Raw genomic sequence first — 18,224 nt, forward strand, 5'->3', positions numbered from 1 at the left:
GTCAGCTGGAACCGGCTGGCTCCAGAGGCAGTTAGTCGCGGTTAGCGCCTCATTTGCATAATCAATATGACAACCTTATTTTTCTGATGCAAACGGGATTTGTGTTTGTTGACCTGTGTGTGCGTTTGTGTGCGTCCCGTCAGCCTGTGGCCAGCCTCAGTCATGGCCCTCTTTAGCCCTAATTAGATTAGGTGCGATTATCCCGGCTCTACCTTCCAAGTGTACAGGCAGGATAAAACGTCCACAAAGGCCGGCCTGTCACAGGGACCGGGCTCCGGTCTGCAAGGTTATCGGGGGGTCCGGGGAGACACGTCGCATACATTTGTTATTCATTTCATCTGCACGCCGTGCCTTTTTCCACTTGTCTTCTTTTCTCGCTGCTCTTGCGGGTGTCAATGCGGCGTAATCACTTTTTTTTTTTTTTTTTTTAACTCCCGTCTGTCCGTCAGAATACAAAACAACATGGCCCCGAGCGCTTTCAGCCTGGCCTGCAGGGAGACACGTCAGGAGCGTGCATGCACTCGAGAAAACTTAACCCCACAAAAGACTAGAAAACTTATGTATACTGTACACGCGGCCAGCGGGCCAAATGTGGCCCGCAGGACACTAGTTTGAGGCCCCCGCCTTGATATGAAAGTTTAATGCAAGTTTGATATGGATGCTGTATGGTATCATGTACCCAGAAAAAATGATTACGTTTGATTCATGTTCATGTTAAAGGTTAAAAAACTGTTAATAGTTATCCTCCCTATCCATGTGGAAGTGGTAAGTTTTTTGCTATTTAAGTTGAACGGAAATAACTTGAAGGCTACCGTTTAGGTGGCTAGCTCTCTAGTTTGCGAGTTAGCATGTGTCTCAAGACCCTGCAGTTGCGCAATATGTTGTAAATAAAAAGAGTATAAATGTGACTATAGTCGTGTTTTGTCATGTCTACAGGGCTCTAATAATGCTTTGTTCATTTTAATCTGAAAAAAATCATTTGTCTACCCACCAACTATATGTGCTTTCTTAAGTTTTTATTATTATTATTATATTTATTTATTACTGATTGATTGATTTTCTTTATTCTTGATTTGTTTATTTATTTTTCATCTTATTTTGTGTAGAAAAATAAAAATTAAGATATTTGAGAACAGTGGAATGTTTTATCAGAGCTTTTCTTATAGAAAATTGGAATACGTTTTTTTTGTTTTTTTTGGAAAACCTGATGCGGCCCAGTCTCACCCAGACCCGAGCTCCAATGGCCCCCAAGTAAATTGAGTTTGAGACCCCTGCACTGGAGTATAAGTCAAGTTTTTTTCCGGGTAATTTATTTTACTACTTGACCAAAACAAACATTACGTATATTATACTTACAGTTACGATGGTACCCATTATGTCATTGGATGGTCATATCACCTTGTACTTTGGTACGTGACAAAAATAAAATAAAATAAAATAAAATAAAATAAAATAAAATAAAATAAAATAAAAATAAAATAAAATAAAATAAAATAAAATAAAATAGAATAAAATAAAATAAAATAAAATAAAAATATATATAAAAATAAATATAACAAAAAAAGCCTTAAACTATATTAGGGAAGCAGGAAGTGAACAAATGTAACAGTTACTGATTGTAAAAGTACCAGATGGAGGAGTAGGATTTAATAAGCTTTGCTTCTTCCTACTCCTTTTGGACATGTGGAACTGGGAACTGATTATGGGATGCACTCAATTGGAATCTGATGCATGTTCTAATGAAATTAAACCATTACCATTATTAAAGAACAGAAAAAGGTAGAAACAAACTTTTTTTTCTGATGAAAGATTTTGGTAATACCATGTCTATATAGTCCTAGAACATAATCTGTGTGCCTTGAAAAATCTGTAAAAAATAATCAGAAATGGCCGATACTAACAGGGACACCTTATGAACTATATACTACTACAGTCATGGAATAGATAGTTTGTTGTTAATTTTAATAGCCGGTACTACTACAAACATGTCACCTGATGAATACAAGGAGAAACGAGGACATGGAATATCTAAAACTAGATATATTTGCAGGGGCACGGGTATCATCTACTGTTTGTGGTGAAATACAGTGAAGAAAATAAGTATTTGAACACCCTGCTATTTTGCTATTTCTCCCACTTAGAAATCATGGAGGGGTCTGAAATTTTCATCGTAGGTGCATGTCCACTGTGAGAGAGATAAACTAAAAAGAAAAATCCAGAAATCACAATGCATGATTTTTTAACAATTTATTTGTGTGATACAGCTGCAAATAAGTATTTGAACACCTGAGAAAATGAATGTTAATATTTGGTACAGTAGCCTTTGTTTGCTATTACAGAGGGCAAACGTTTCCTGTAGTTTTTCACCAGGTTTGCACACACTGCAGGAGGGATCTTGGCCCACTCCTCCACACAGATCTTCTCTAGATCAGTCAGGTTTCTGGGCTGTCGCTGAGAAACACGGAGTTTGAGCTCCCTCCAAAGATTTTCGATTGGGTTCAGGTCTGGAGACTGGCTGGGCCATGCTAGAACCTTGATATGCTTCTTACGGAGCCACTCCTTGGTTTTCCTGGCTGTGTGTTTCGGGTCGTTGTCGTGTTGGAAGACCCAGCCACGACCCATCTTCAATGCTCTGACAGAGGGAAGGAGGTTGTTCCCCAAAATCTCACAATACACGGCCCCAGTCATCCTCTCTTTAATGCAGTGCACTCGTCCTGTCCCATGTGCAGAAAAACACCCCCAAAGCATGATGCTACCACCCCCATGCTTCACAGTAGGGATGGTGTTCTTCGGATTGTACTCTTCATTCTTCTTCCTCCAAACACGCTTATTGGAATTATGACCAAAAAGTTCTATTTTGGTCTCATCTGACCATAAAACTTTCTCCCATGACTCCTCTGTATCATCCAAATGGTCATATGCAAACTTAAGACGGGCCTTGACATGTGCTGGTTTAAGCAGGGGAACCTTTCGTGCCATGCATGATTTCACATCATGACGTCTTAGTGTATTACCTACAGTAACCTTGGAAACGGTGGTCCCAGCTCTTTTCAGGTCATTGACCAAGTCCTGTCGTGTAGTTCTGGGCTGATTCCTCACCTTTCTTAGAATCATTGAGACCCCACGAGGTGATATCTTGCATGGGGCTCCACTCCGATTGAGATTGACCGTCATGTTTAGCTTCTTCCATTTTCTAATGATAGCTCCAACAGTGGACCTTTTTTCACCAAGCTGCTTGGTAATTGCTCCGTAGCCCTTTCCAGCCTTGTGGAGGTGTACAATTTTGTCTCTGGTGTCTTTGGACAGCTCTTTGGTCTTCGCCATGTTACAAGTTAAAGTCTTACTGATTGTATGGGGTGGACAGGTGTCTTTATGCAGCTAACGACCTCAAACAGGTGCATCTGATTCAGGATGATACATGGAGTGCAGGTGGACTTCTAATGGGCAGACTAACAGGTCTTTCAGGGTCAGAATTCTAGATGATACACAGGTGTTCAAATACTTATTTGCAGCTGTATCACACAAATAAATTGTTAAAAAATCATGCATTGTGATTTCTGGATTTTTCTTTTTAGTTTATCTCTCTCACAGTGGACATGCACCTACGATGAAAATTTCAGACCCCTCCATGATTTCTAAGTGGGAGAAATAGCAAAATAGCAGGGTGTTCAAATACTTATTTTCTTCACTGTATAAGCATTTTGACTACAAATATCATTAAGTGTGATATCCTAATTATGTGTCATGCGGCCTGTATCGTCTTTTCCTAAGCAAGACTGCTATTGTTAGCGACAACAAGCGTGAGAAAAGACCTTTGACTGTTAACTGTGAAAATGAGTGGAAGACTATAGTATGCATGTATGCAAAGAGAGGATATAAGAGAATAAAAGGAGGGGAACGGCATAATTGGATCGGTGGCGTGTGTGTTTGTGTGGAGGGGGTGGGGGGGTCCTCTATTTGGCCGGGTCTGGTCTCTGTCATCGCGCTCCAGGCCTGGCTTCTTTCTGCCCCTGCAGCAGGTCTCAAACACATCAACACACTCGTGCACGCTCACAACGCTAAATGTGTTAGCGCTACAAATCGCCAACGGTCCAGGAGCCAGATTTGTCCCGTGCACCCCCCCTCCCTACGTCTGTGTGTGTGTGTGTGTGTGTGTAGTTTTTTTTTTCCCTCCATGCAAGTATTTGCATACTCCTTTAACAACTCACTAAATGGTTAACCAGATTACAGAGCGCACTAAGTGGATTGTCACAGCTCGCTATCGCTCACTGGGGGTGTCTCTCCTGTGATTAAAAGTGGCCAGATCCCCCCCACCCCCCTCGCTCTCTCTCCGTAACAAACAGGCACACATGGACACATTTGGACATGGAGCCCAAACGGGTCATTCCGAGGCAAAGGTTGTATTGATGCTACAAAGTGGCGCCGAAAACGCTTTTCACACACTTTTACTCACGCAGCGTTACGGCCGGACTAATTATCCCATGCTGGTCTCGCATTAAATCAGGGGTCTCAAACACGCGGCCGGCGGGCCAAATGTGGCACGCAGGACACTAGTTTGAGGCCCCCGCCTTGATATGAAAGTTTAAGCGCAAGTTTGATATGGATGCTGTATGGTATCATGTACGCAGAAAAAAATATTATGTTTGATTCATGTTCATGTTAAAGGTTAAATAACTGTTAATAGTTATTCTCCCTATCCGTGTGGAAGTGGTAAGTTTTTGGCTGTTTAAGTTTAAAGGAAATAACTTGAAGGCTACCGTTTAGGTCGCTAGCTCTCTAGTTTGCGAGTTAGCATGTGTCTCAAGACCCTGCAGTTGCGCAATATGTTGTAAATAAAAAGAGTATAAATGTGACTATAGCCGTGTTTTGTCATGTCTACAGGGCTCTAATAATGCTTTGTTCATTTTAATCTGAAAAAATAATTTGTCTATCACCTCGTACTTTGGTACCTGAATAAAATAAAATAAAATAAAATAAAATAAAATAAAATAAAATAAAATAAAATAAAATAAAATAAAATAAAATTTAATTTAATTTAATTTAATAAAATTAAATTAAATAAAACAAAAAATAACAAAAAAACCCTTCTAATCTGATGCATGTTCAAATGAAATTAAACCATTACCATTATTACAGAACAGAAAAAGGTAGAAACAAACTTTTTTTTCTGATGAAAGATTTTGGTAATACCATGTCTATATAGTCCTAGAACATAATCTGTATGCCTTGAAAAATCAGTCAAAATCATCAGAAATGGCCGGTACCAACAGGGACACCTTATGAACTATATACTACTACAGTCATGGAATAGATAGTTTGTTGTATATTTCAATAGCTGGTACTACTACAAGCACGTCACCTGATGAATACAATGTGGGTCATCTCTGTAAGAGATGATACTAGAAAGCTAACACAAGAGGAAGGTTAAGCATAATATATACAAAAACTCTAAATGAGAGTGGAAATAATCCACAAAGTCAAGGAAATTTTCATTCAAATTATGACTTCAGGTTGTGTTAGTACAATAAAAAACACATTTCTTTCTGCAGCAGTGATATAAAGCTGGAAAAAAAATGATCTAGTATTCATCCTAAAAGGCGGTTTCATGTGTTTTCAAGTCTGGATGCAATGTTCCGCTCATTATTATTATTATTATCATCATGGAAAGCGTACCTAATGACTAAATCCAGCCAAGGGCCAAGAAACAGTACTACAAAAACAGGCATCATTCCGATTTGACCTCACCCCCACGACAACCCCCCCCCCCATTGCACGAATAACAGCTCATTGATCGGAGCCGATGTGAGAACATCCTAACCTTCCGAGGACGCCGTTTGAAGTCTCTCTCACCTCCCAAAGTCCCGCTTCCATAACCAGACACAGCCTAGAGTACAACGCAACACAAACGCACACACACACACACACACACACACACCAGTCGCATCCATACCACCCATACACACTCTTCCCAACGGGCCGAGCAGATGCCGCAGGCTTTGGCTGCATACGTACTCTTACTTTGTGTGTGTATTACCGACACTAATGAGCTGATAGATGTTCAACAGAGGCAAAAAAACACACAATCATTTCCTCAGAGTCAAGCGAGAAGGGAGTAAAAAAAAAAAACCAACACAAACTGCATGTGTGTTTGTGTTTGTGTTATTTTATTTTCTGTCTGCCTTAAAGCGTCTTGTCTTGCAGAGGTGAAGGCTGAGAGATGGAGCAATGCTAGCCAAGCTCAGGCCTGCGGGCCCCGATGAGACCCCGGTGGCGTGTTGCTGGCTTCTGTTTGTCGAGGGAAAAATGTGCTAATGGGCGAATTTGGTCAACAAAATAAGATGCGGATGAAAGGAAGAAAAAAAAAAAAAAAACGTCGAATCTAAATGCAATCCCTCCTCTATTCTTGCTGCTTCACATCTTCCCAACGCGACTCGCTCGTAGACAAAGACATCACAAGACGCTTTAATGAAACGGAGACGGGCGTTTCGTTTTGTGTCTAACCCCAAAGCTCATTATACCAACTTGGGTTTTTTACGCGTCTCTCCACGCTGATCCCTGTGCCGGCGTGATCCCAAAAGTCAGGCTAGTGGTATGACATGGAGGCGGGCGGACCCTGCAAAGATGGGGAGTTCACCTTAATTGGGAAGAGCTCCATGGATTTAAGGATTGAGGCCACGTTCTTACCTCCATAGTCCGGTACAAAGAGGCGGAGAATGACAAGGAGTACTTAGGTGACGGACACACTAGCCACAAGTTTTTCTCTTTCCCAATGGAATCTTTCCAAATGACCTTTCCGAAAGCAATGGTATACATGGAAAGGAATATTCCAATCGTGTGTCTACATATAATCAACCAGAATAGTCAATGGGGCATGCCCAGTAAAACGTAAACACCAACATGAGTTTTTCCAATGGGGCATGCCCAGTAAAACGTAAACACCAACAGGAGTTTTTCAATGGGGCATGCCCAGTAAAACGTAAACACCAACAAGAGTTTTTCAATGGGGCATGCCCAGTATAACGTAAACACCAACAAGAGTTTTTCTGTTTCCCAATGAAATCTTTCCAAGAGTTTTTCAACGGGGCATGCCCAGTAAAACGTAAACACCAACAGGAGTTTTTCTCTTTCCCAATGAAATCTTTCCGAATGACCTTTCCGAAAGCAATGGTATACATGGAAAGGAATATTCCAATCGCGTGTCTACATATAATCAACCAGAATAGTGAATGGGGCATGCCCAGTAAAATGTAAACACCAACAAGAGTTGTTCAATGGGGCATGCCCAGTAAAACGTAAACACCAACAGGAGTTTTTCTCTTTCCCAATGAAATCTTTCTGAATGACCTTTCCAAAAGCAATAGTATACATGGAAAGGAAAATTCCAATCGCGTGTCAACATATAATCAACCAGAATAATTAATGAGGCATGCCCAGTAAAACGTAAACACCAACAGGCGTTTTTCTCTTTCCCAATTAAATCTTTCTGAATGACCTTTCCGAAAGCAATGGTATACATGGAAAGGAATATTCCAATCGCGTGTCTACATATAATCACCCAGAAAAGTTAATGGGGCATGCCCAGTAAAACGTAAACACCAACAGGAGTTTTTCTCTTTCCCAATAAAATCTTTCCAGGAGTTTTTCAATGGAAAGGAATATTCCAATCGCGTGTCTACATATAATCAACCAGAATAGTCAATGGGGCATGCCCAGTAAAACGTAAACACCAACAGGAGTTGTTCAATGGGGCATGCCCGGTAAAACGTAAACACCAACAGGAGTTGTTCAATGGGGCATGCCCGGTAAAACGTAAACACCAACAGGAGTTTTTCTCTTTCCCAATGAAATCTTTCCAGGAGTTTTTCAATGGGGCATGCCCAGTAAAACGTAAACACCAACAGGAGTTTTGGAGTATAGAAGGGTTTAGATTGTGTTCCACAGATGGCGCTAATTCACACCAAAGCCGCTTGCCAACCGCCAATAAACAACAGAAGAAGAAAAACACCAGGAAGAAGAACGCAGTCTGACAACTTTCCGTTTGAGCGGGTACAAGATACTTCAATCGGATTGGGGAAAGGAATATTCCACCCCTGGGAATCCCATTATATATTCATTGGGATTGGCACTTTTCTTTCAGATTCTTTCAATTCTTTCCGTTTGAGCAAATAACCCGAATGGAATTGGAATATTTGGGTTCATCAACTTGATGACTGCGTACGTGATGCTGCTATCATAATCCCACCTACGCCAATCCAACACCAAGACGCCCCAGAAAGCGTCCTTTACGTTTCGCCACCTCAGTGTACTCCTCTGCAAAAATGATCAAAGTCTGAACAACCGCAGTACTTAATAACGATAGCGGCCTCTTTTAAAATTTGTCATGAAAAGTATTCCACCTTTTGTGACAAAGTGCCATCTGTTACTGGAGTCGACACTTGTGCGCTTGTGTTGTTTGCAGTTGGGAAGCGGATCACAACAATAGGTGAGGAATGGCAGGATGCTTCTGTCAGCCGAGCGTTTGGGTGCAGGCAAACGCTCGTTCATGAAAGGAGCTCAATGCACGCGTGTTTTTGTACACACGCTTCAAAGAAACAACTACATCGTTGGTCTGTTTTCATGTGGAAAAATACAAAAACATGCGTCTCTTCACGACACCCACTGGAACGTTGGAGGTGTTAAAGCCCAGGCGCCGACCCCAAAATTTTGCTTTTTTTAGCATTTTTTTTAAATCAAGTAGTAGTTTTGGTGACCATGAAGGAGTAAGATCTCGGCACTCATGGAGGACGTACAAAATATCTGAACACGTGTTGGCCGCATTAATTACGTACGTGGTGGCCGCGTATTGCACATGACACACATAGGACTCCACAAGTGCAACGTACGAAAACATTTACCCGACGCCAGCAAAACCTACGAATGATACGGACAACACACCAAGACATGTGTGAGAAGTAGTTGTCAACCGATTATTGGCCTACTGCATTTAAGACAAAGAACATCATCCCAAAAGTAAAATATGGTGGTGGTAGTGTGATGGTCTGGAGCTGTTTTGCTGCTTCAAGACCTGGAAGACTTGCTGTGATAAATACAACTGTGCGCTGTACTAAAAAAAAAGAGAATGTTTGGCCACCTCTGAACGGCTGAAGAAAAACAAAATGAAGACTTTGGAGTGGTCTAATTAAAGTCCTGACCTTGAATCCTCTTGAGATGCCGTGGCATGACCTTAAAAAGACGTCTCATGCCGTAAAACCCTCCAACCCTGCAATTTAATATTTTTTTGTATTTTTTTATGAATTTTTGCATTTTTTAAATACATTTTTATTTATTTATTTATTTTTAAATAATTTTAAAACAATTTTTTTAATAAATTTTTTTTTTAAATAATTTTTGCAAATTTTAATTTAATTTTTTTCATTTGAACATGCATCAGATTCCAATTGAGTGCATCCCATAATCAGTTCCCAGTTCCACATGTCCAAAAGGAGTAGGAAGAAGCAAAGCTTATAAAATCCTACCCCTCCATCTGGTACTTTTACAATCAGTAACTGTTACATTTGTTCACTTCCTGCTTTCCATAATACAGTATGTATTATTTTTATTTTTATTTTTATTTTTATTTTTATTTTTATTTTTATTTTTATTTTTATTTTTATTTTTATTTTTATTTTTATTTTTATTTTTATTTTTATTTTTATTTTTATTTTTATTTTTATTTTTATTTTTATTTTTATTTTTGATCATATTTCTCCTCTCTTGTAGAGAAGTATTGGATGACATTTTTAGGTAATTGGTTATTTTTAGCCTTATGCATTATTTTAGCTGTTTGAAGATGAACTATATCAGCAAGTTGAAGTATTTGTGATTTTAGAAATAAGGAGTTAGTATGTTCTCTGTAGGCGGCATCATGAATTATTCTTACATTTGTTCACTTCCTGCTTTCCATAATACAGTTTAAGTTTTTTTTGTTTGTTTGTTTTTTTTTATACTATAACAAATATATAGAATATTATAACCAGTCTCCTGCATTTAATAGTGGCAAGGAAAGTTGATTAGGCCTGTCGCTCCCGTTGGAGTATGCACCCCCGACAACAGCCTGCCAACAACGTTCAAAAGTGTGAATTGTAGGCTAACATAATAAACAGACTTTGCCGGGGAAACCCTCAATTAAGCGAAACCAGACTAGCAGTCAGACTCCAAAGCCAAGGGGAAACAAAACACGAGGCTGACCTTCCGACCCCATACACAAGTCTGGGTAAACACACGCACTCGCACACCCCGAGCATCACCCGCTTAGCCTTTTGCCACCGCTGAAAAGCAACAAGATCTCTTAACAAGAGCCCGTCGCTTTCGATAAATGTTGCATGAAAACATGGCGGCGGAACACCGAGATGCACGCTGTCATACTAGAGGAGTGCTAAATGTTTAATGACGACAACAGCACGCGCGCAACACAGTCGGTTGTCAGGGTGGTGCCGCTCGCTCTGACGGGGGCGGGGGGGGGGGCTCCCTCTTTCATCCTGACAGACTCTCGAAAAAGCTCCCGTGCTTCCCTGCCATCAATATGCCGCTTGCCGAATACCACCCAGCAAGCAAACCTGGATGTAAATGAGGCTGGAGTACTACTACTGCAGTGTGTGTGTGTGTGCGTGAGCGACTAAACGATAAGGATCACGGCGCTTAAAATAAGACCCCCCCCCCCATCATCAGCATTAGATCAAGAAGAGGAAGAGAGGAAATGAGCGAGAAGACAAGATGGCAAGGAATATTCCTGAAAGCTTTGCCACATCTGTCAGCTGTCTTTCCTGGGCTCAAGGAGCATTTGTCAGGCACCTCATCTCCTGTGGAAGCATCTGAGAAGCATCCGTGTCATCCCGCTTTTTTGGATGCTGATGACAATACGACAAGAACCAAAGATAGGCCGGCGACATTTCCAGTAGAGAGAAAAAGTTTACTATCCATTTCTATTCTGCAGGGCTCGACAATAACGATGTACCGATGGTTAAAACAAGTTCTAACTAAATTGGGGCAAAGTAAATCCAATCAGTGATATTCCCGTCGAGGAAGTGTACTTTGGCATTCCATACTGCCAAGAGTTTTTTTTTTTTAAGTTGGTCTTGTTGGGTGTTGGTAAAACACGGACTGCGTAATTCCGGTTGTAATTTGCAAAGCAATTCTTGCAAATCTTGCAAAAAAGGATCGTTTATTTAGGACCGTGGTCGTTTTGTCGGATGTTGGCGATCAACCAATCAGCGATGGTTTGACTATCATGGCGTCCCTGCCAACATGGTCTAATTCAGGGGTCGCAAACTCAATTTACTTGGGGACACTGGAGCTAGGGTCTGGGCAAGGCTGGGCCGCATCAAAAAAAAAAACATTTATTAAAAACAAAAAATTTTTTAAAACTTCGCTTTGGTTCCGAGTTTCTACAAGAAAAGCTCTGATAAAACATTCCACTGTTCTCAAATATCTTACTTTTTATTTTTCTGCACAAAATAAGATGAAAAATAAATAAACAAATCAAGAATAAAGAAAATCAATCAGTAATAAATAAATATAATAATAATAAAAACTTAAGAAACCACATATAGTTGGTGGGTAGACAAATGATTTTTTTCAGATTAAAATGAACAAAGCATTATTAGAGCCCTGTAGACATGACAAAACACGACTATAGTCACATTTATACTCTTTTTATTTACGACATATTGCGCAACTGCAGGGTCTTGAGACACATGCTAACTCGCAAACTAGAGAGCTAGCCACCCAAACGGTAGCCTTCAAGTTATTCCCTTTCAACTTAAATAGCCAAAAACTTACCACTTCCACACGGATAGGGAGGATAACTATTAACAGTTATTTAACCTTTAACATGAACATTAATCAAACGTAATCATTTTTTCTGGGTACATGATACCATACAGCATCCATATCAAACATTAAACTTTCATATCAAGGCGGGGGCCTCAAACTAGTGTCCTGCGGGCCACATTTGTCAGGATATCCAGTTTGAACCGTATTAAAAAGGTGGACACGCAAACGTGTGTGCACGTGTCTCATATAAAAAGACAAGCTAGAGCGGGGGTCAGAGATAAAGCGGCAGATTCCTATCAATGCTGAAGGATATTGAAGCCTTAATAAGAAAATGGATATAGCCGTCTGGCTTAAAAATATGTATTTTTTTTGTCATAGCTTTATTTGCTTTCCTGATACGGATCAAAGAAAGGCAATATACAGTATAATGGCAGCAAATGTATGGACAACTGTTCCTTTAAAATGAATGTTGACAATGTTGAAAGTAATACGCCTTTAATCAAAACACTTTGAAGTGATGATGAATTATTTTGTTGTGTTTTCAGCTCAGCGTATCCATCATATAAAATGATCTAATTAATACATTTGAAGCACAGAATTCCTCAAATTCCTCAAAAAGCAGCATTTCCACAACCTTCACCTTGTTCTTAACACTAAGAAAAACAAATGCATCATCTTTGACCGGAAACCTGATCTCACTCCAACTCCCAAAATTTGGAAAATGTGGCCCGCCGGACACTAGTTTGAGGCCCCCGCCTTGATATGAAAGTTTAAAGTTTGATATGGATGCTGTATGGTATCATGTACCCAGAAAGAATTATTACATTTGATTCATGTTCATGTTAAAGGTTAAATAACTGTTAATAGTTAGCCTCCGTATGCGTGTGGAAGTGGTAAGTTTTTGGCTATTTAAGTTGAAAGGAAATAACTTGGAGGCTACCGTTTAGGTGGCTAGCTCTCTAGTTTGCGAGTTAGCATGTGTCTCAAGACCCTGCAGTTGCGCAATATGTTGTAAATAAAAAGAGTATAAATGTGACTATAGTCGTGTTTTGTCATGTCTACAGGGCTCTAATAATGCTTTGTTCATTTTAATCTGAAAAAAATCATTTGTCTACCCACCAACTATATGTGCTTTCTTAAGTTTTTATTATTATTATTATATTTATTTATTACTGATTGATTGATTTTCTTAGCATCCATTTGACTAAATAAATGCCTCACCTCAAATCTTTGACTACTTTGATTAGGCTCGTTAGCGTCCTTTGTCACGAATCAATAATTACAACAGTGTTTTTTATTGCAAATGTTTGCGGTCATACCTTCTTGAGGATTTTTGGGGAGGTTAGTATTTGTATTTGTATATTGTTTTCAGAAATTTGAGCAAAAAATGAACTACAATTGATTTCTTGCAGTACCAGGCTCTAATCTTTGGGTGTCTTCAGTCGCATTGGAGCATGCCATGGTAGAGAAGAATGAAGGCAGAGACCTCTAAGGTAGTTTTGACCTGAAGCAGAGCATCCTTCCACCTTTAGGACAGAAACCGTAAAGTCTGCAATGCGATTTGCGGTTGTCCGTCTGTCACTACGACACTACGAACTGTGTTGTCTTTCACCCTTGGTGGACGCACTAAATACACCGGAGATGCTGAAGATCACGTTATGAACCCAATGCAGGTGGGTCAAAGTTGGCTTGAAGATGGCCAACTTCTACCCAGCTGCCAAAAGTGGAACTGAGGAGGTTACAAGCCTTGTATCTTCTCTTCCAAGAGGGAACTAGATAAGATTACCACAAAGGTAAAGGCGATGTTTGATTGCAGAGGGAAATTGGAGGAGAAAAGCCTGACGGTAAAAGGATGGATGATGTGAGGCTAAGGTTCATATTTAGTATCTTGGTCCGCATGTCCTCTGTGGAGTGGACTTTAAGTGAGATAGTGTTTGAGTCCACTGGTTAGGGGTTCTATATATACACTTACCCCTTTTTCTCTGACTTGTCCTTGCTCTTCTCACCGCCTCGGTCCCGTCCCTTGTCCCTATCCTTGTCTTTGTCCCGGTCGCGGCCCTTGTGTCGGCTGCGATTGCTTCGCTCTCTGCTGCGGCTCCGACGGCGGCCGTGGCTACGGCTGCGGGAACGCCGGTGGCGAGAGTGGGACCTAAAAAGATGGAGGTTACTTTTAGACGTAATGTTTACAGAACTTGTTTTTTTAATCTTTTCCCTCTGTCACAATTATTTCATTGTTTTTTCTACATGTAAAAACTGTAATTAATACAAAATTAATAACTACAAAATGTATTTTTTGTTCTTTATTATATATTTGAGGGTCTTGAACCAATAATTGGATTGACACTCTTTCCTGTGGGGGGAAAAAAAATCACTTTTCCTGCTTTCCTAATATAATTGAAGATATTTATTTATTTAACACATTTTAGGTTTTTTTATATATTTTTGTATTTTTTAAATAAATTTTTGTATTTTTTTAAATAAATGTTGGTATTTTTTAAATATATTTATAAATATTTTTTACAAAATCTTTAATAAATTATTTTAATAAAAAACATTTATTTTAATTTTAACATGTCCAAAAGGAGTAGGAAGAAGCAAAGCTTATTAAATCCTACCCCTCCATCTGGTACTTTTACATTCAGTAACTGTTACATTTTTGTATTTTCTTTTAATATATATTTTTTTAAATACATTTTGGTATTTTTTTAAATAAATGTTTGTATTTTTTAATATTTTAATATTTTTATTAATTATTTTTTTAAATATAATTTTTTAATTTGAATTTTAACATGTCCAAAAGGATTTATAAATCCTACCCCTCCATCATTTGTTCACTTCCTGCTTTCCTAGTATGATTAGTTATTAATTATTAATTATTAGTTATTATTATGATAAGTTATTTATTTAATACATTTTTTTTAATATATATATTTTTAAATACATTTTTGTATTTTTTTTATTATTTTTTTTATTTTTTAAATACATTTTTTTAATAAAATTTGAATTTTAACATGTCCAAAAGGTTTTAAAAACAAAATTTTGGGGGGAAAAAAGAACAAAAACCAAGGTACCAATGTATATTCAACTTTTCCCAGTTATTTCAGCAAGAGACATTTAAAGCACATGATTTTTGCTCTAACAAATATTACCAGTCCCGTAGAGATAGGAAAAATGGATCTGTGTCGTAACCCCCACTTTTGTCAATAGTTTTGATAAGAACATATACACTATATAATAAAAACATAAAAAACATGACATTAAAGGTGAAAAAAAAAAAAAGAAATCGATTGCAGATGACAGCCCGGCTGATGTAACGCTGCCTTCATGGAGTCGTTATAAGAGATAGAGGCCATGTAATTCTTGTGACCGTCACCGAAAGGCTTCCTAAAGCGTGGAAGTTCATCCTTCACCGTTTGCCTCTAATGACACGGTTACATAAAATCAAACACACACAGCAGAGATGGAGCCAATTAGAGGCGGGCTCGGAGGAGGACCCATACTCGGTATTGATCCCAGACGCTGACCCCTCTGGTCTGGGAAAGATTTACAGTGGAGGATTTAGTTAGTTAAAGCCCACGAGTCAAATAGTTGTTAGACGCATCGCAACCCCAAGCATGACCTCAACCTCAAACCAAACCGGACGCAAAAAAAAACATAATGACTTATTAACGCTACTTGTCACACCATTCAAGCAAACGCAATGTTAGCTTGCGTCGTGTGCGATTGGAACCCCCAGTAGAAATCAGCGGATGCGATACCGTTATTTTCCATCATCTATCATTTTATTGATTTGTCTATAAAAAGAGTCAAACCTGCTGTCCGCAAGCTTTATTGCTTCCCATCCCCCCAACCCCCCGCCATCTTTATTAGTTTGCAGTTTGGGACGTCCACAGCTGTCTCTCTGCCGACGGAAAACTAATCACTTTCTTCAGACGCCTGTCACCATCCAAACAGACAACAGTCTGACAACTGTTGCAGTCCATGAGGAGCACAGGACGACATTCCCATCGCTGTTGGGAAAAGGACTTTCAATTATGTTGTTTTTTTTTTTTTTTTTTGGACTTGAAGTTCAGGACTGCATTAAGTCAGTTACTGTCCTCACTAGCCAAATTCACATGAGGGGTTTTTCTCTTTCTGAAAGCAATTTGAATGTCCAATTCTGCATCATACATCTAAATGCACCACTCTTCTAAAAAAAGCTAGCAGCACTGATAGCAGTTTGCTAGTTTTGATCCTGCTTGATTAGTATGACGTGCACAGTATCTGACTGGAATCTACCTATGGTGTCCCAACCCTAAAATAACCACGACCCCCTTCTTCGAAATCATTTTTGTGTGACGTTCCACTCACAGTAGCCACGTTTACAAGAGTTTTTCCTCTTTCCAAATGACCTTTCCGAAAACAATGGTATCCATGGAAAGAAATATTCCAATCTCTTGTCTACATGCGCATGATCCAACATCACGTGATACCGACGTCCTCGAGTTTTTCTTCCACCCAGACTCTGGACAAAACACAATGAGGCTGCGTTTCAGTTTCATGCTGCCAAAAATTTGGATCAGTCTCCCAGAAGATGTGCGACAATCCTCAACTTTTGCAATGTTCAAATACAGGTGAAAACACGTCTATTTAACTTAAAGTACGTCAACTTAAAGTACTTCTGCAATCTTTAGTTTTATTTTATTTATGAAATTTTATGTAATGATTTTAGGTTCATGATTTTATGAAGTCCTTTTCTGTAAAGCACTTTAATTTTAATTACCTTGCATAGGAATGGTGCTCTATAAATAATAAAGAGTCTTGAACCAGTCATGATGTGCTATATATATCACTATATTGACACTTACTATGGTACTCATTATGGCATTGGATGCTCATATCACCGAGTACTTTGGTACGGGACAAAAAATTTAAAAATTCAAAAAATAAAAACCTTAAACTGTATTATGGAAAGCAGAAAGTGAACAAATGTAAAAGTTACTTTGCTTCTTCCTACTCCTTTTGGACTTGTTAAAATTTAAATTAAAAATTAAAAAAACGTTAAAAAAAATTTATTTAAAAAATAAAAAAATGTATTTTAAAAAAATACAAACATTTATTTTAAAAATACAAAAATGTATTTAAAAAACTAAAATAATTAATTTAAAAAAATACAAAAATTTATTAAATAAATAAATAGATAACTTCAATTATATTAGGAAGGCAGGAAGTGAACAAATGTAACAGGTAGTGATTGTAAAAGTACCAGATGGAGGGGTAGGATTTAATAAGCTTTGCTTCTTCCTATTCCTTTTGGACATGTGGAACTGGGAACTGATTATGGGATGCACTCAATTGGAATCTGATGCATGTTCAATTAAAATTAAAATTAAAAAATAAAATATATATTTAAACTTTTTATTTAAAAAATTTTAAAAATGTATTTAAATTTGTTTTTATATATTTTAAAAACATACAAAAAAATATTTTTAAAATACAAAAATGTATTTAAAAAATAAAAAAATTAATTAAATGAATAAATAAATAACTTCAATTATATTAAGAAAGCAGGAAGTGAACAAATGTAACAGTTAGTGATTGTAAAAGTACCAGATGGAGGGGTAGGATTTAATAAGCTTTGCTTCTTCCTACTCCTTTTGGACATGTAGAACTGGGAACTGATTATGGGATGCATTCAATTGGAATCTGATGCATGTTGAAATGAAATTAAACCATTACCATAAATAATGATGATAATGATGACATGATGGTTTTTGCTGGATTGATATCGGTATTGGCTGAATATCGGTTATCAAACACTATCAACATTTACTCATATGAACTGCTTGGTTTGCTTTCGGACAAAGCAAAAGAATTGGCCATTTCATTCACCTTTGTGACATGCAGTAAGCCTTCTTTACGGACTAATTGACTGCGTGACCTTTGAATCGTTTGGGCGAAGCAACGGTAACGGCAGCCCTTCTTTCCTGCAACACAGCCGAACAGACGCAAGAGCGAGCACCAACGACATTTATAATCAAACATCTGATCCAGAGGTAAAAGTATTCATTAAGCAAAGCACATTTGATTGGGTTTTATTTATCAGCGTGTACCACAGCGACCATTAGGCTGCACACAGAATCACAGCCAATGGCGGAAAAAAGGGAAAAAAAACGTTTTGGCATTTTGGGGGTTTGGAATCTCCAGGCGAGATAATTCATCAATGGCGCAAACATAGTTTGGAATGAGCGGCTCTGTGTGCTGACAATGCCTGCGCATGTTTGTAATCAACAGTACATGAGGGAAAAAAATAGGACAGAACTGCAGCGTTCCAAGTCCTTAGTCTTACATTCACGGCCAAGCAAATTGTGGCCAGAAGCAGCAGATGCAATAAACGCAATCTCTCTTTCTGTGTCTCGTTTTCTTTTTTTTCC

General features: G+C 38.5%; 1 protein-coding gene across 3 annotated transcripts in view; it reads right to left on the bottom strand.

Moving 5' to 3' along the window:
- The window catches only part of rsrc1 (arginine/serine-rich coiled-coil 1), a 163,163-nt gene that overhangs the window by 117,513 nt on the left and 27,426 nt on the right, over positions 1 to 18,224 (bottom strand). For all 3 annotated transcript variants that reach the window (XM_058080727.2, XM_078792671.1, XM_058080731.2), the window contains exon 4: positions 13,784 to 13,960. In XM_058080727.2, coding sequence (XP_057936710.2) covers positions 13,784 to 13,960 — 177 coding nt within the window. The remainder of the gene's footprint in view (positions 1 to 13,783; positions 13,961 to 18,224) is intronic.

The sequence above is a fragment of the Doryrhamphus excisus genome, linkage group LG8, assembly GCF_037039965.1.
Source record: "Doryrhamphus excisus strain RoL-2023G ecotype Guam linkage group LG8, RoL_Dexc_Guam_v1.1, whole genome shotgun sequence".
Classification (NCBI taxonomy): domain Eukaryota; kingdom Metazoa; phylum Chordata; class Actinopteri; order Syngnathiformes; family Syngnathidae; genus Doryrhamphus; species Doryrhamphus excisus.